Raw genomic sequence first — 19,693 nt, forward strand, 5'->3', positions numbered from 1 at the left:
AGAAACAGGAAAAGAGAAATAAAAGATTAATGGGCAGGACAATCTTTCAAGATGAAACAGGAATTTCAGAACGATGAGAAATGGAGGAAGGAAAGGATGCTGAAAAAGCTGTAAAGTTCAAAGAGATACAGATGGGGATGAAGAGGATAAAAGGTCAAGACAAACCTCAAAGATGAAGAAGGAGAACTCACGGAGAGGTACTTCAAGGATTAAGAGAGCACAGAGATGATACAGGTGGGTGAGAGCAGCACACTGGGACAGGCTAAGGAGAAATGGGAGAAGAGCTTTGGCAGAGTGTTGCTCAGGAAGACGAGAGAGGAACCAATATGGAAAAAATAGGATTTATTCCCATGAGATATGATGGTGATAATGAGAGACAGCAAATTAGTCAGGTGAAAGCTGATAGTGGTATTAGGCCACAGATCAAGCCATCAGTGAACTGGGGTAGAAAAACCAACGCTTTGCTTGCTAGCTAAAATAACAACTGATTCACAGATAATCAACGTGAAACGTGGAGAATTAATTGAGCAATAAGTAATTAGAAAAAGGATACCTTGGCAACAGAGTAGAACTAAAAAAAACTATATAGAAAGTTGCATGGGGTTGATGCTGACTTGAGGGGAACGGAATCAAACTGCCAATCGGAAATTGGAAGTATTAGCAAGAGAAGAAAGTTTGTATGCTCACGACCAGCCACACACATTTAAATTTTGAGTATAAGCTTTTGTAGGATTGAAATCTCTACCTGAACAACCCCCGTCCCATGACACTTCCAGCCTACTTTGAACATTAACATGTTGCTGTGACTCAGATTGCTTCATTTCAATAGACTGTTTGGGAAGAGAAACACACTTTGTTTTTTAAATACAGAGATTGAAAGGTCTCCCTCAGCGATACAACAGCATATTGACTTTGACAGCTTTGTTTTGAGCAAATACAACCAAAACCAATATCACACTATGTCACTGCACCACAAAATGTCTCTCCAATCGCAAGCAACTTAAGTATGTGGGGTTTTAATTAAATTTCATTGAAATGCAAGAAAAGTAGCCGCTCTTCTCTCCTTCTTTCCTGAATAGCTCTGATTTGTCTTTCTCTTTATAATGGAAGAATGTGCATGGAACACTAATTTCCCTCCATAAATCCAAAGACCAGTTCTTCAACTATTAAAATGGCAATCAATTCCTTGCAAAAACGAAACTGGAAGTAAACAACATAAATCAACATATTTGTTTCATATATTTTTCTTGATTTGCTCCAAATTTTGTATGTTTATTCAGACAAGTTATTCGCATTTCCACGAGGATCCAAACTAATTTTCTAATCTACCATGAGGAATAAAAAGGCATATTAATTGAATATATTCAGCCACTCTTCAAGTAACCTGTCATGAAATATATTTTCTTTTCGCAGCCTGAATCAAAGAGGAGACTCTACCTTTCCATATTCAAATGCACTTCTTTAAATTGTCGCTAGAAACCAACTTTAGTGGAAGCACAATCATGAAAATCATTTGATTTAGCCAGTCTCTACAGAGTTTTACTGAAACAGGTAATTTGCCCAGTTCAAACACCTGAATTTACCAGTTGCTTCCAGTTTGGCAACTTCTTTAGGGGTCTGTGTAGGTAACAACCAGTTCTGACTTAACACGTGAGACGTGCACCACCAGATGAATTAAACATTATCGCAGCTTATACTCCCTTTTATACCTCTGTGGATTTTGGCTGTTGCTAGAAAATATTCTGCTTTTCCCTCAATTTCTTTCATTAACTGCACAAAGGAAAAAAAAGCAGAGTTTTATCAGCCTGCATGCATCCTAACTCAAGACTCCACTCCCAGTCTGCCAACAAGCACTCTGGATTACAGGGAATTTTGGAAGTGAATTACACTGGAGTAACCAAGATAAAATGTTTTGCCTGAAATATATTTATTAAAGCAGCAAGTGAACTTTTACTCAGAGTGTGCAATGAAATGGGAAAACCCAAAAGCTCTATTATTTTAAATAGCAATAACAACTTTCCTCAATCGAAATTTAGAAGACAGGTAGATGTGGTACTTAGGGACATGGTTTAGTGGTGGACTTGACAACTCTAGGTTAATGGTTGGACTCGAGGATCTTAAAAGCCTTTTCCAACCCCAATGATTCTATGATTCTACGAAATAGAAGTTGTCTTGAGCCATGCACCCTAACCTGGGTTGCAACTGTCCTCTTGACAACAGAACTTTCCCAATTCAGATAAAAACCATATTTTATTATAGAAATGCAAACTATCCTCCCCAAGCACAGAATTCAGTATTTATTACTGTTAATATAGATTTATTACTGTTAAAATAGGCTCATGCAACTCCAGCCATGTCAATTTGAACTTTGTTACGAAGTTGTCACAAAGAAAATTTTACCAGACCTTTCCACTGCCTACAACTTATTCCAGGCTTTTGCACAACTAATAATGAAACGTGAAGCTGTAAGAAAAAAAAAAAAAAATCACATTATGAATTCAGGTGGTAAACACATGGTAAAAGTTTAGATTACTAAAAGGTAAAGTATATCAAGAATTAACCCTGCAACGGTAACATCTTCATCAATCTCTCATGCAATGACCAGACATATAAATATTTGATTGACTACATCTATTTTGTGCTTCAAAGCAGCTTTTTTTGAGTACATCTTAGTATCAGTCCTGAAAAGAAAACCAGACCGACAGTGGGAAATGTAATCTAGGTCAGATTTTTGGCACAAGACGCAGCACTGCTTATGGACAGCTGACGATTTCCTTACTGGGCAAGGACAGCACATTGATCCAGAGATTACTTCACTAGAGTTTTTTTGAACTTCAAAGCACAGAGAATTGTATCTTTTGCGGCTTTCTCTACAAGGAATTTGGAAAGTTACAATTTGGATTTACAAGCAGACAAGCACAGGACCGAGCCTTATTGCAAAAGAGATGGTATCGCCCATCATCACAGTTAATAAACCCCACTCCTACACAGCCAAGGAAAACCTTCATCCTGGTAAAAGAACAGCATAAAACTACGTGCTGGTAACAGCTGTGTTATTTACATTTCCCAATCTCTTACAGTGGACAGAAATCAGAAGGGACAGAAGGAGCAGAGCACATCTCTTCCACTGATGCCCTGATTTATGACATGCAGCGGTATCATAAGTTTTTCCAGCAATGAGCTATTTTTTGCACTTGCCTTCTCTCTGAATTACCAATATAGTCAGGTTTTTTCATTTTATATTAATTTTGAGATACTTAGGGTCTTATTTTTCAGCACAAGTCTAATGTTGAATGGAGGAAGGGTATCTGAAGGACACAGATCTCCAGCAAGAGATCCCTTCTTGCCTTTTTTCAATGACTTTCAGATGAAGAACCAAAGACAACTTGGATGATCCCAAGAAGCCTGCAGCCAAGCAGGAAGCTGAGTTTCAGCCCTTCCCAACATGTAGCTGGCTTTCAGGAGGGATTTTCCCCCCTTTTTTGGGATACCCAAATATGCAGTGAGCTGTGCTGAGGTCAGACAACCTCCTGACACCCCAGCTGTGCACGGGGACCCAAGTGGGGGAAATTCAAGGATGAACACTGAAGCAGCCTCTCTGTGCTACATGCCCCGAGCATACGGCAGCGTGACAGCGGCTAATATTTCATTTCTGATGCTAGGCATCTGTTATCAAAGCTGCCCGCTGCTGATGGAGAATCAAATGACTCAAGAAGGGGATCAAAGTGCTCTTTAGCGCATTTAGCAGGACGCTTTGGAGACGCAGCGCGCTCTGACCCTTCACCTCCCATCTGGTGCATAATACCAGGGACAACAAGCATTTACCCATTGCAAAGCTGGGTTTTCTTCTTGTCCACAACGCATCTCCGAGATCTGACTACAAGTAATCATCTTATGTAAAAAAACGTTTTCAGAAAAAATAGCCGACTTCTTCACCATCCCTCATGTTTGCAAAACTCTCCTCTTTTTTTAAATGAGAATAGCATTAGTTTTCCTGCCATGCTGGTAAGTTAGGTCTGAATATTTTTAGTATTTCCACTTGATAGAAAGCAATGAAGGAGTGACCTTATGTGACTTTCAATGGTGCAAAGAAAACCTGTAAATCCCCCCTAGAGTTCTTGCTGGGCATGTACTACAGGACCAGGCTTTGCCTTCCAAACCCCTCACCAGTGAGGGAGGCAAAGCATACAAGGAGAGGGCATCACAAGATTAAACTGTCAGTCCCAATTCCTTATGCTATGGGCTATGCCAGCAATTCAGGTTCCCTAAATAGTTACTAGGCTGCTTAAAATTGTACCAGAAAGTATATTAACCTGGACTCCGCTCCAAGGTCAGAAAGATCAGGTTAAATACACCTTGCCATATACTACAGCAATATTGCATTATGCACAGTCCAAAATGATACACATCTCTATTTCTTTTACATTTTCTTTTAAATTCTTGAAGAAATATACATTTTTCTGGTCCAAGTAAGCACTTCAGAGGCTAATTTCTCTGCTAGCATACTTAATTTCTATACATTTTGATCATGAGATTTTTTTTTTTATGAAAGCCCACACCTTGATTTTATTCCAGATACCTGTTATCAATGTCAATTGGCACCGCACTGGTGCTACCTTTGGCTCCGCAATACAGGCAAGGATCTCCTAGGAACCAGCAGGTTATGGAGCCCATCCCAGTCCAACCCTTCCTTCAAGGGATGCTCCAAAAAAGGTACTGAAGTCAGAGATGTTACAGGAATGCCCTACGAAGAGGTTCATCTCCAAGCCTAAGTTACACAACTGGTCGCCTCAGGTGACAATGTTTTGAGATGATGAGTTTCATCCCTGTTCTATTACTACAGGCTCTGAACCTATATACCCCAAAACTTGTGTATGACCCCCAAATACAGTCCTATGCTCTTATTTCCATAACCCCCAAAGACTTCAAGTGAGAGGCAGAAGTTCCAAGCTGTGCTCAGCTCCCTAGAAGCTCTGAAGATTAGGAACACATTTTTGAATTTCATACCTTTTTAGGATCAGAAGGAACCATCAGCTACCTCATAAACACATAAAGCCAAAACCAAAAGCCCCTTCATCTAAGCTGACAACACATACGCAGTCAAACCAAAAAGCTTCTCCTCCAGAAAGACATCCCATTTCCAGCAAAAGGCGGCACGGGAGGGTGACTTAGCCATCACCAAGCAGTCTGTCCTAGTGGCTGATAAACTTATGCATCAGTGGGTAGCCCTGCAATCACCCATTACCTCTTCTGGCCTCATGTCCCCTTACAAGCCCAGTCTGGTAGACAGGATCTGACCCCTACAGTGGTAAGAAACTCCACTTTGGGAAGCTTCACGGGAAATTCCCTATTAAGAAGGACAGAAAGCCACAAGGTATTAAAAATGTAAATAAGAAAACTTAGCTCAAATGGTGTTTTGCTGCATTCTGTGCAGTATGGAAATAAGGCCATTTCAATTTTACCACACCAGTAACTCCATTTCTAATGTCTTTCTCCCTTCCTCCAGTGGCTTAGTCTTCTGGTTATCCATTAGGACATCCAATGCCTACTATTTCATGGATTAAGGGTGAAATGGCTTTGTGCTATCATAAAGACAGTTTTCAATTACTATCATTACAACTTGGAGATACTGCAAATAACACGCCAATAGCAGGAAACAAGAAATTAGTTCAAATATATCCCCAAGACCCTAATTGAATGTTTAATAATATACAGGCACAAAAATGAAAGCTACTCAAATGACTGTAAGTTCATTTGCCAAGGAAAATAAATTCCCTGAAAAAAAGAAACACCTGTCAGCCAGGGTGTACTTTGAGAAGCCAACAAGGTCTGGGGAAGGGAGGAAGATCTCCCCATTGCAATGCCTGATCTTTTGCTTAGCACGAAGCTGGGATTTTATGACTGGCTCCACTGCTAGAGGGTCTTCTTCAGCTGGTGCAGGAAGACTCAAAGATTGATGTTCCGGAGCAGAGCAGAAGGCCAGCATTCAAAGCTTGGTGGCCATTACCCGGCTGGCCACAGGTGTCTCCACGTCCACATTTACTGTTCTCTTCATTTTCCCTAGTTAGTCTCTGGCACGACTTGCTCATGAGGCTACAGCCTGCAGGCCAGCTTTGTTCAAAATGCCAGTAGGTGTCACTGTGGGCAATGGTATAGGAGAAACCAGCGGAACAAAGTTTGAATCAACGAGAAAACAAAACCCATCAAGTTAATTAATATTTGTTTTTTACTATAATTGCTAATTATATTTTTCTGCTTTTACAGATAAAAGTGCATTGTCTGCACCTCACAGATAAAAGGAGCTTTATTAGAAACAATTCACTTTTTCTGCTTCAGACCATTCAGGGTTAGAGACTGGAAATCACTGAATATTTCCAAGTAAGCACAAGGTTGGACTTCGTTTCTTTGGTTCATTGCCACCAAAATTAGCCTATATATGTATGTATGTATTTATTTAACTAGTGATATGTGGGTTAAAATTAGGGATTTTTGGCAACTGCTATTAAAATAAACTCACAGAAGGAAATGCTGAGCAAACCAGAGACATGCACGCTCTCCCTCCAGGCTTCCCACGAAGCCGGCACGGCAAAAGCAAAGCCCCCAGCCTCCTTCTCCCCTGTGCCTGCACAAAGCCATATCACTGAGCAAATACCTCATCAATGGGGAGATCCAACCTGGTAATCATTAGGCGGCTGAGAGAGCTCAGGTTGTCAGAAAGGCTCCTTTTTAATTCTGATAGCAGGCCCCAGACACTCTCTGTCCAAACCAGGCTGCTAGTTCTGAGCTTAGGTGGCTGATGCAGGAGGAACCGGGACCTTTAGAGATGTTCATGTGCTTTTTTCATAGGTGTAGTTCATTAACGTTATACAGCTTTGTTTCATCTTAAATCTGTAGTCAAAGCATTATTATTATTATATTTAAAATGGAAGCATTTGCTATATGAATCTATACTCTGCCCATCATGTTGGAGCAAGACCGCGCCCTACCTTGCTGCTGATATTCACATCACTAGAAACAAATGGACTTTTAGGAGAGTATTTCTTACCTAATGTCTGATTTAGATTTTCCAGTTCAATTTTAAATTTACCCAGATGGAAAGGGAAATATCCCAGCAGTGGTTTTGGCCCAGAGGCATCATTACCCATGTCCCAAGGGCAGCAGCAGCCTTGGCTCAGGGCACTGCTGGGAAGAAGGGCTTGAGTTGAGCCGCATCGGCTGCAGCAGAAACTCCCAGATGCAGAAATTTGAATTATATTTCAATTTGAATTGAATATATTGTATTTGCCCAACACGAGAAGTGAAGGGCAACGACCAGCCCCTTGGCCCCAACCTGTTTGCCGGCAAAAGCAACAAATACAATGCATAGAAAAACAGAAAGCACGTGCGCTTTGCCCAAATGTATGCTGCAAAGCCTCTTAAAACTGGAAATAGTGAACTAATGGATATGGGAAAATTAAGCACATGGCTGGATCACGGAGGAGACATTTACTTGGATCTCCTGAGTTGCATCCTGTGACCTCCCTGATGTCCTACATCCATCTTGCATGTTTCTAAACGAGAGTCTGCAAATCTGCCAGTGCAAATGATAAATTACGATTTACTTAAATCCTTTTTTTCATATCTATGAAACCCTGGAAAACATCTAGGATTATGAACAAAAATAATTTCATGGGGTTTTTTTTGGTTTGGTTTTTTTTTTTTTCCTTTCTTTTATAGCTGTGACAGACTGTCTGAAGAATCCGCTTACAGAGAGCATAAAAATATATTCCAGATAGGCCAGAGCTGGGTTTAATCCAACCTGTCACAGAGCAAACGCTTATGCCCAAAAACCTGCACAACCTGAGAGCGGCGACGGCAAATGCAGCAGCTTTATAAATTACCGTCTTATCACCGACTTATCACAGAAAACTTTAACATCCACTCAACCCACTGCTACCAAAAATAATAATAAAAATAAAATACTGGAGCTCAAAGCAGCATTGCAGGTATTTTCTTCTCTTCTGCTGGAAACTGTTCCACAATGCTGCTGTTGCCATGTGCCCTGATCAACTACATCATTGCTGGAATGGCTTTTTCTACCCACTGATCTGGCTGAGGGGTGTTTATTAATGAGAGAAGGATGCCTAATGCAGGGGGACAGTGTAATAAACTGGAAAGGATGATGCTACTCAAGAGGCAGCTGAAAAACAGGCAACTATAAAACTATTTTGGAGGATACATAAAAAAAAAATATTGCAATACAAACACCGCACTTGAAAATTCAGGCTCCAGCACTGGCTTTTGCATCTTCATTGCTGGGTGCTGCTGAATAGACAGCATAGCTAATATTTGATGCTAATGAGCAGGTTATGGCTTCTCCAGGTGGCACCGCAACAGCATGGCAAGCTACCATACTGCATTAGCAGCTCAGGAAATTTCTCTTTATGACCCCAAACTTCTACTTCTACTTTTACACTTCTGAGTGTCCTTTGGGATTCTCACGGAGATTTACATTAATACGTATATCCACATGCTTCGGATAGCCGTAGAGGATGCAATTCTCCAGCTGGGGTGCTTTGACCTAACTTCAGTGGATTTTACAATTTGCACTGGAAAAAAGAACAACCCAGATCCTGTGTTTGTGGTTTAGGAAATAAGCCCATAGAAAAGGGCAGCCGTACTTCTGACAGTAAATTGAATAATAATAAACTCCTGCTGTCTCCAGAGGAATCTGGCTCCCTGTGGAAAGCCTGCGAAAAAAGATCCCTGTGAAGCCGCTGGGATTTTCAGTGTAAATGCAAGCTGGTTCTTGAGAGATTTTAAAATTCATTTCATAAAAATCAGTTAAAAAGAGAACATAATTCTCTGACTGCAAGGCGTGTTTGGCAGAAGCCCTCTGCAACCGGCAGGTTTACATTGCTGAACGGCTGCACCCACTGCAAACACCCAATAGGTCCCACCGCGAGAAGGCCTGAATCTGTTAATCATGCCAAGGGGATGGAAGTCAGGGAAATGGCTTCCCATGTGTTCATTTCATCGGAGGAAAAAGGGTTTTGATGACAAATGGTGGAAGGGATGGGGAGGAAAAGGCAATGGAGATTTTGTGGAGAAAAGGCAAGAGAAAGACACAGCTGGCCTATATGGTCAGCAGAGGAACTTGGAAACAAGTCCAGTCTCAGAAAAACTGCAAGGGCAGCAGCTAAGGTTTTAAAAGCCAAGGGAGGACATAGCCAAGACCTCGGTAGGCAACGGCGTACATCAGGGACAAGAGAGTACTTCTTGCTAAACTGGAGGCACGGCACAGCAAACCCTGCAACGCCGATGCCCACAGGACCTCGCAGATCCCTTGCAGCCCGGGGATGGGAAATGAACAGAAAGGGAGCCCAAGAAAGATGAACATGCCTTAAAGAATTTCAAAACTAACCTTTAACACGTTTTGCCAAGGCTTGCCAAGATGGAAATATTATGCTGTTTCTAAAGAAAACATTCCTGTGATAAGCAGAACACAAGTGTAATGTATTTTAGAGATACACATGAAAAAAGGATAAGTACACCCAGCACTAAAGGATCACCCTAGTTGTACACAAAAATATTCACATCTGAGGTCTAAGGTATTTCTTTGCAAACAATGGTTTTAATCATTGGTTCATCAGTGCCCTTTAATCATCTCTGCCCTTTATACTGAGTAGAGGCTGCAATTATATGGTCCATTTCACCCTGCCTAACCCAAAGGGAGACGTCCTGTCCCACTCCCTCTCCCCACTTCTACTCAGTAGCATCAGCCCGATCCTTCATTTGCCTCTGCCACAAACTGGAGCAGAGAAGTAACCCCTTGACTGATTAGGGGGCTTGTTGAAGGGTGAATCAACCCCTAGTTTCCACTGATACCAATGGTTCAAACCAGAGCTTACCTACCACCAGCAAGGAGCCCAAGTAAACTAGAAAAGGAAAACTGGCATTCAGAGGAGCTTCTCAGCACAAATCCTGCTATCTTTAATAGATTTTTTTTTTTTTTTGGACTGTTAAATCCAGCTAAGTCTTAGCACAGGTCTGCAGGGACCCAACCTCAGCAGCCTTTGCACAGGTGAGGTGGTTTTTTTGGTTTTGGTCCCCCCCTCAAGACACATAATGTACAACTCATTCGAAGTCCCAGCCATATGGATGCTGAACCTTTTCCCTATGTTCATTATGATATCTATATTTTGGAAAGGACAGAGATACTGCCATCTCATATATTCCTAATAATCCCATCTTTATAGTAAAGCCTATATCTGTATTTTCAGAAAGTTTTCCCTATTTTTTTAATAATTTCTTTGTCACTTGTATGAAGAGCCTGCTAGATCCTTGTTGGTCTTGCTCTGAGCCCATAAGCTCTGCCTGAGCATTGAGAATCTCAATTTAGCAATCTCAAGGGATGCTTCAAATGTCCTCTTGAACCCACAAAGCTTTTCTCCACCTGCATCACCCTCTAACAATAAGTTTTGCAGATCTATTAACTGCTGTGTGAAGAAACACCTCCTTCATTTCTACCATTGCAGAAGAACAGAGCAATCACGATGACCGTGACAATACACACGTGGATGATGAGGTTCGTGACAGATATCTGCAGGGATCAGGGAATATTTAAATCCTTTACTCTGCTGGGGTAACTAAGCATCAGCTTATTTATAACTGCCTTTAAATGGTCAGTGCCCACAATAAAGAAAACCAAATGAAAAAAAAACTTATGTCAAAATGACACCTTTTTCCCAATGCAAGTGATAGAGCAGTTTCTAAAGCGAGCATCACTACAGCCTCACATCATCCTGTACAGAGATATTACCACATTATTCTCTTTCTCCCTAATATCTTTTAGAATTAGATTTAGGTGTTTCATCTGCATTTTGTACTGTGATAAGAACTGAAAGAGGCAGAGATATTTTCCAATTAGATCAGCACTCCTTGTTTCTCATACTGGAAGAAATTGCTTTTAATTCTTCGAACAGCTATGATTTGCAGTGGAAAATACAGCATATGTGCACTATACATACACACATATTCCATAGGTTTAAAGGCCAGAAAAAATTCATCAATGGCACGAGAAGAGGATATTATTCTGCTCCATTGCTCTACACATTGCAACTGAGTACTTTATTTTACTCTTGCACATCATTTTCTCCAACTGCATTTTATTTTCCTAATGCCTTTTATTTGCAGCAGACCCAAAAAGCTTTTTTCCTGGAGTACCTGCAAAACCAAAGCTGTATTTTCATGAATGTCATTTGAAAAATTAATATAAGTACAAATCAAGTTGAAATTTTGTCCATGTATGATTGAATCAATTGTGATTGAATCTATTTTGTTGCCCCCACAGGCAGCACTTCTCTAACTATATCCCATAGCTCCTTTGGTAAATATACCTCAACAGAGTGCTAGCTTTAATCAGAAAAGATAAATACTGAAATAAAAATAACTCTTTCCTAATCTAAACAGTTTACTCTTCCCTGAATTCCCCCTCAAATCTATTTTGTGCCTCTAAATCAGATCAATATTTATCTGCTGCTGATCACCTTTGGTCCAGGCAGAACCTACCATCAAGCTCTACATAATGGTAGTTGTCACTTGCAGGATGGATCAGCAAAGGATTATATTAGACCTGGTTTCCTTTACCCGAGACTGATCCTCAGTCTTATTTAGGCAGAAAAAAAAATACTAATTATATTGAAAGCTAATTAATTTTGCGTATTTTTCCTGTTCTATTCACTGTTGCCACGCAGTTCTACATAAAAGGAGGACTGTATTCAGACTATTAATTAAATGGAGGCATCCTAAGAATTTCTGATCCATACTAATTTCACAATGTAGAGGAAGGATGGTTGGCATCTTCGCACGAAGGCTGGCAAAACATGACAGGTCTGCCCAAGCCAGCTTGTAAAGCTGAACTATGCAATGAAACTTTCTCCAAGATTGCTGCTCTTCATCAGGACCTGCATGACTAGCAACAGAGATGAATTTTTCTTTTACCATTCGTGTCTTGTTTGATTCATTCTTTAATTGGGGAAAAAAAGGAAAAAAAAAAGAGCGTCAAGCAATCCTTGTCACATAAATTTACAGTGGCATTAATGAAATGGCTGCAGACAGGCGCTGTGATCCGTGCTTTCAGCACTTTGAGATCACACTCCCAAGATGTGCTCTGCACGCAGCCAGCGAGCTGCAAGAACACAGATTTCAGGCTTGGCATCATCCACCTGTGGTATTTAACACATTTCTCTTCGCTTGTACTGCTCAAATAGTTTGGCAGCACCATTTGTCTATGACCATATATGCGTTGGGATCAATGAGGAAGCCAAATCATAGCTGCCTGGGTTTGGAGAAGCACATCACTGGCACTTGGACCTCCGTAATGCATTAAATTAAATTAAAATTTTGAAGTATCAACGCTTCTAGTGAAATAATTTCCAAAATGCACACTGGGAGACATGGGGAATGGCAGTCCCAAGGCCCTAATGCACTCCCGAGCCAAACTGTACAGTTACAGCAAGGAAAACCTAGGACTAGTTAATGAAGAAGTAGATTGCCTACTTGATTTAGGGCAATTAGTCATATTTATATTCTATTTAAATATCTATTTTATATTGCGTATATAATATTACATATTTGCAATATATCATAAAATATTATTTACATATATTTATATACATATAGCAATAATATATATATGGCAAAGCTATCTAGAGTTCTGGACACACAATGTACAAGAAGAACCATTTGATGTAGTTTAGATTTGACATTATCTACGCAAAAAGAATCTCCAGTATTTTGGTAACCAAATTGAAATGGCATTTGTTGCTTTCTGTCGCTCAAACTGCTCAGATTCATACATATAACATCTTATATGGATTCAAATTGAAATTGCATTTGTTGCTTTCTGTCGCTCAAACTGCTCAGATTCATAAATATAACATCTTATATGGATTAGTACGCTAAATCCCAAACAGCAAAGGAACGTCAAGTACACAGGATTTAGAAAATGCTTGAGTTGAAAAATGCCAACGAAACCTTAATTCAACCCCCTCCCGTGTATTTATAACTACAAACTTTTAAATCATGTAGTTTTCTCCAGTTCCCCCAGGCTCTCTGATTTCCCGCCCCTTTCCCCTAACTTGAAAGCCCTACATAACTCAACAGAGCCGGGACAGATATTCAGGCAGATAACAAGTCCACCCCTGACATACAGGCAAAGCAATCTCCTTCTTTGAAACAGGATTAGTAGCTTGAGTTGGGGAAAAAAGAATTAGACAAATCACTGTAGGCCAGCAGCAGCAATGAATAATTTTAGATCAAATGGATAAGTCATCAAAATCATAAGCAACTGGAAATGGTTTCAAAAGAGACAAGGTCAAGCAACCTTAATTATACTTATTGTTACCTGAGCTACTGATTTTAGATATAAATCTTCCAAGGATATAAGCTTTACATTTGAATGACACAGAGGATACCCTTGAAAGAAGAGAAAGGCTACCAGAAAGTGAACCAGTTTCAAGATGGAAAATAAATCCCTATTTCTTGCCCCAAAGAGAAAAAGAGGGGGGGGGGGGGAGAGAGAAAGGAGGGGGGAGGAGGAAAAAAGAAAGAGAGAAGGAGATGCCAGCCCAGAGTCTCCAAGCACTGCCCATGCCCACTACTAGCTCATCCCCCTCTTTGGCCATGCCAGGAATGCAGACCCCAGACCAACATTCATCTTCCTCCAGACATTTTAAACATCTTCTCAAGCTCAACTGTGCTTCTGCCTGCCCACTGGTTTCCCTTTTCTCAGCATCTGCTCTGCCTCCTGCCAGAAGTACTAATTTCCTCCTGCTGAGCTCTTGGAAAGCTCTTCCAAAGGCATGGTCAGAGCTGAAGGCCACCGATAGGAGGTCCATCCACTGCCACCCCACGTGCGTCTCCAGCGGTTCCTACTTGTTCTCATATACACAGTCAAAAGGCGATGCGCTTCGACTGTGAGCACAGCAGGGGAAAATGCCACCCTTGCTCCACCGGCCAAGTGCCACTCGTCTGATTTTCCCCCCTCCTAACTGCAAAGACCAAGCAAAGGTGCTTAACAGTGGGCAAACACATATCCTATGGGCACCTTGCTGTGGTATAGGCAGACAAAGCACCTATACGTTTACCATGAGGAGTCACATCTTGAGAAACTATACTAGAGGTTGGGTGCTTTGGGGTTTTTGTTTGGTTTTTCTCCTCTATGACTGTAAGTTCCCTTTTTTATTCTCTCGCCTGTGGTGTAGTTCCTGGCAATTTGATCCACTTCTTACAGACTTGCCATCCTCCTCCCTTAAGGATTTAATTTCATTGAACGAACGGAGTTAATCTTTAAAGACTCAAAATATTGGCAACGTTAGTACCTTCCAGGTAATCACTGGGTGAAAAAACAGATGCATGTTGTCCAGGTAATATTAACAGTGCCATGACCCACGGGGCTTTTGACAATACCCCCGCGTCCTTACAGACACCAGCTTCTCCATTCCCAGGTGCCAGGAGCACGTGGATGGCACTTCAGTTGCTCTAAGTTATTCTATGGGTGTTTTGATGCACTTTAGTTTCCTAAATAAAAATAAATCAATACTTTATTCCTTTCTGTTATAAACTGCCCACATTATAATGAAGTGCCATAATGCTAAGGCTACATATTCTTAGAAAAGAAGTTTAGTACCAAAAATCCATTTATTTTTATGATATATAACTGATACATATTAAAGGTGCCTAATGGAGAAAAAAAAAAGACTTTTTTTCCCTTTTTTTTTTTTTAACTCTAAGAAAATCAGAAAGTCTATAATCAGAAAAGACAACCATAAATTGTTTCAAAGCCTTCGAAAGTGTGGAAAGAAAGGTCAGGTTTTTGCATTTTCACAAAGATTTTCAGGTTTATTACAAAAAGGACTTTTAAGCTTAGCTATTAATCATCTACAGCGAGTCTTTCAATTTGCAAACAAATTCCCCTCTTTTACCCAAGGAAACTAGAATTATGCAGATGTTTCATGAATAAAAATAATGTGCAAGAAGGCACTTTTACTGTTTTCCAAAGGAGATTTGTGTTCATCCAGAGCAAAGATATTTACACAATAAATACCAGTACAGGTATTTAATCCGAGATATGCAGCACTTGGATGGGGGTAAGGCACACAGCTGTGTTTAAGCAGCATCCTGGCAGCTGTTATCTTTTCCAACTACATTAATCCTCCAATATTTAAACATAAACATGTTGATTTTTTTTACCAAAATACGGTACAGTGAAACTATTTTGCCACCATTTTAACGCGGTTAAGCAATGGAGCTGTGAGCACGCACACCAGTGGCCAGAGGTATCGGGAAACAGGCTTTTTAAGAAGGAGCAGCTCAGGGCATGATGCCTGAAGAGTCAGAGGGAGGTCAAGAAGGGCTTTTTCAACTGAAGAAAAATATGAAAAACCAGTCACTAAGGAAGAAAAACTAGGAAAACATTGGGGACAGTATTAAAAATATCATTATTAAAATTTCTAGCCCCTAGTGCTATGTGTTGCCTCTCGCAGCCCAGACACACGGCAAGCGTGGGGTGATATGCACCACCCTACAAAAAAAAAGATAAAAATTGTTCTCTGTACAGAATAACTGATGAACTTGGGTCCTTCATCCCTTGCACAGCATGAGCACCACTAGCCCTTGGTTCCCTGCCTCTCCCAAACAGCAGCCCCCTGCGAATAGCTTAGTTTATGTGAAGCGCAGCCTGAGCTGACCTGTGCATTTATTTTGACTGAACATCCACTAATTTAAATCTTTCTTCTCGTCCTACCCCATAATTTGGATGAATCTCGCAGGAACTTCACATCAAATGGGTTTTGGGCAATTACAAATGACATGAGAGGACTGTCCTAAAGGCAGACATAAGCCTCATCTCCTTAAAACACTAAGCTACCAAAACTCAAGCAATACAAGAATTAAGTCTCGAGCTGCAGAAACATATTACTTGTTGTCTCATGCATTATGTTTGGCAAGCATGAGGATAAACAATGCAGGGATGGGATTACAACCAAATTAAATCAACCTCAGTGCTGGAAAAGATGCTCGGCTTCCCACTGTGGTGAAAAATCACTACAGTCGTTACCCAACGGTTTAAGATATGTTAATAAAGTCAGCTATACATTACATTGAGGTTTGTTAATATGTAATGTTGAGAAATATTAATATAATTTAAAAATGTAATGGAAGAAGACAGAAGGGTCAGGTTTGGATGCTGGGAAAAGCTGTGCCAGGGTAGTGATTCCCAAATCCTCAGACTGGGGCTAGGGGTGCAACCTAAAGCTGCTTTGAGATTGGTGTCAACTGCAGCGATCTACAGCTGGAGAAACCTCCATCCCCAGAACAAGGGCCTGGAAACAGGGTAAATTATGGCCCTAGAAAGCTAATTCCTGGGAGAAGAGTTCTTGGCAAAAACACAGCATAACAGTAGCTTGGGTTTGAATGTGCTAAAACTGAACTCTATAGACTTGTTTCCACTCTCACATATATAAATTATGAGCAATTTCATTGATGGGAGTGATCTCGCATAGGTCAGAAGCCACTGCAAGAGAAAAGGAAATTCCCTTGGGTTTTGTTAATTCTCGAGTTATCCAAGGAACTTGTTGTGGTATTTCCATCAATTCTAGAAATGAAATTATGTTACCAAACACTGACCTTTTTTCCTCCCCACTGTCTTTATAATGCCATTTCCAAGTTTGATTTGGGTAATGGGCAATTAAACGAGCTTTTTTTCCTTGCTTCTGGATTTCAAATAATTTCTAGAAACTGTTAACTAAAGAATGTAGGACAGAAGTGTTGCATTATTCACAGCACTGTATCAAAAGAAAAACTGCGTGAAATCTTGACATTAAGAGTTCCCCCCCCGCCTCAAACTGTGCCAAATCAGTCACTTTTATCCAATCCTTGTTACAGCAACAGAGAGGATAATGTTATTCATGCTTAGTTTCAATACACTGGATACTGTTAAATACAAAACACATAGTATCATAGTAGAGTGGGGTTTTTTTTAGTTTATGTAAAATATGATATGTTAAATCAAAGACAAAACCAGAGGGAATAACAAGGGTGATTCCAAGTAGGAAATTGGGAGGCATATCCCAGTACAGACTGGGATGACCAGCCTCTCTTGCCATAGCATCCACCCTAACGGTACAGAGTTATCCCCACAGACGCTGCTTTCATGCCTCATTTCTTCATTAATGCTTTTTATTTTTTTTTCTCCTGCCATGAAACTTTAAGTATCCCTGGAAAGTTTTACTGACTTTATTCTTTTCGTTAACTCTTGATAAGGAGTTTAATGCTGGTTATGCGATCCAAGCAAATTAAACTTTCTGTTTCTGGTTAGGCATGCAGTTTTGAGATAGGCAAATTTAATTCATAGCATATCGAGTTAATATGCCTTTTCTCTCTAAATCTGAACACTTCTCTGGCAGTAAAGGAAATAAAGCTTATCTATGAATATGCAATTATTCTGTATGACAAACAGCTCATTTGTTCGGATCACAAAATTTATTTGTATACTAAATAACAAAGCAAAGATGTTACAATGTCCTATCAATGCTCTGAAAAAAAAATATCAACTTGAATGTCAGCAGCACCGTTTCTTAAAATCAATGGCAGAGGTGGTACACATGAACATCTTTCTATAAACATAGTTATTAGGGTCGTTCATGATGGCAAGGCACGTTTGAGAAAAACCAACAAGGAATGAAATAAAATACTGTTGTATGCAGAGATATCCCACAGTTAAATCATATAGGGCTACATTTTGAAAGGTTTTATTAACAGTTTCTGTAATATTTAATCACATGCAATTCTGCAGGCCCAGAACAGAGCGCTATGTGAATAAACTACGTGGACATACTGCCTGCAATGCAACTCAAATATTTTACATCCATTTTACATGTTCACTTACAGGGCAAGGTTGGGGGTTTTGGTTTGTTTTGGGGGGTTGGGTTTTTTTTTTGGGGGGGTAGGGTGTGTGTGTGTATGGGTGGGTTTTGTTTGGGTTTTTTTGGTGTGTTGTTTTTTTTTTTTTTTTTAAATAAAGACTCACTAAAAGCCTAACACTAATGAGATACTAGTTATAGCCAGGTAGGCAAAGCACAACTCCATCCGGACCATCAAGTATCTCAACATGTATTATTACATTGCCCCTCTCTGCTGTAACTCTTATGGAAGCAGCTTTTCCATGACACCTCCTTTAAGGCGTGATATTGCCCTCTAACATAAGTGTCCCATCAAATTTGAAAGGAGATGGTATTTTCACATCCCCCCCTTCTCCATCACTGAACCAGGGCCTGGAGAAGAAGGTTTCCCTTCTGCGCACCACAGGAAACGGTTGTTTTGCTCCCCAATTGGATAGAAATCCAATTAAAAATACGTAAGCCCTGTTCAAAACTGGATTCATTTTTCACAGAGGCCCTCTTGTTGTCTCGACATGCTGGAACAGTCAACTGTAACTGGGAGCAAAATTGTGAAGCTGTTCTCTTGGAAAAAAGAGCCTGGATATTGCCACCAGAAGGCTCGCAGACTCTGAACTCATTAGCTCTCAAAATTAAAAGCACTTACCTCTTCAAGGACATCTGCAAGTTTACTAAGTATCTCCTCAGGAAGGCTCTGGAATGTGGGAACACTGCAATACAAGAGAAACCTCAATTAATGGATCCCTCTATACAAGTCATAAATCTAGCTGCATTTCTCTCATCTATCTTCCAGACATATTTTGCCCTCATCGCCTGGGGCTGAACAAGAGTTCACCAGAAAAGCGGCATATATAATGGAAATCTCATCTTCTTCTAGCAGCCAAGATGTATTTTGCGATTATGGGAGACCACTTGCAGTAAACATCTGGAGAACCACTCGTAAAGCTGGTAATCAACTAAGAATCAATTAAGGATTTACTGGAATTAATCTGCGCTGCAAACTTGCTCAGTCACATGTACGACTGTGCAAATTTTTTCCTTGTCTGCTTTCATCCCACCAGAAATAAATAATAAAAAAAAGGAAGAAAAGATCAGCTCTAACCAGCAACAGATAAAAGACTGACTGAAACCACACACAGACAGAACAAATGCAGAGCACCAAGCCACGAAGGATACAGGGTCAGCAACAAAACAGCAGCGAAGGACTGTTAGAATTATTGAAGATTTCATCGGGAACTTTACATTCAAGTTTGTTTGTTTTCTTTTGCCAAAAAGGCAACTTTTCCTCTTGTTTGGTAGTGTTTCCCTCAGCAACAGTCTCCCAGGCCAGGCTGGACCTGCTGGTCAAGGTGAGAGGGCGATGCAGCAATAAAAAGCCCACTGGCTCAGGGTCCACAGGACTGAGATTCAATTCAGTCTGGGGCAGGATGAGTGATATGAAGTTGGGTCTCCAAATCTCCTGCAAGTAACCCTGACCTTGAAGCTGTATCACCGCTACCTTACAGGCTGCCCAGCAAGGTTTTGGAGTCTCCCTCCTCAGAGATACTCAAAAGCCATCTGGACATGGTCCTGGGCAACCAGGTCTAGGTGGAGTTGGACCAGATGACCTCCAGAGGTCCCTCCCAACCTCAATTGTGATTCTGCAATACCTTGGTCTCTCATTCTCTATTTTTCATACAAACTTGATGTTCATCAATATTTCCAAGTGACGCTAAGCGAAACACATAGACACACTGTACATTCCAGAAGCAGGA

At 40.5% G+C, this 19,693-nt stretch overlaps 1 protein-coding gene across 2 annotated transcripts in view; it reads right to left on the reverse strand.

Moving 5' to 3' along the window:
* The window catches only part of PRKG1 (protein kinase cGMP-dependent 1), a gene marked incomplete at its 5' end in the record, with an annotated part of 513,851 nt that overhangs the window by 137,629 nt on the left and 356,529 nt on the right, over positions 1-19,693 (reverse strand). For both annotated transcript variants that reach the window (XM_082311201.1, XM_082311200.1), the window contains one exon: positions 18,586-18,649. In XM_082311201.1, the coding sequence (XP_082167327.1) occupies positions 18,586-18,649 (64 nt within the window). The remainder of the gene's footprint in view (positions 1-18,585; positions 18,650-19,693) is intronic.

Source organism: Platalea leucorodia (assembly GCF_965183815.1).
Source record: "Platalea leucorodia genome assembly, chromosome: 4".
NCBI lineage: Eukaryota > Metazoa > Chordata > Aves > Pelecaniformes > Threskiornithidae > Platalea > Platalea leucorodia.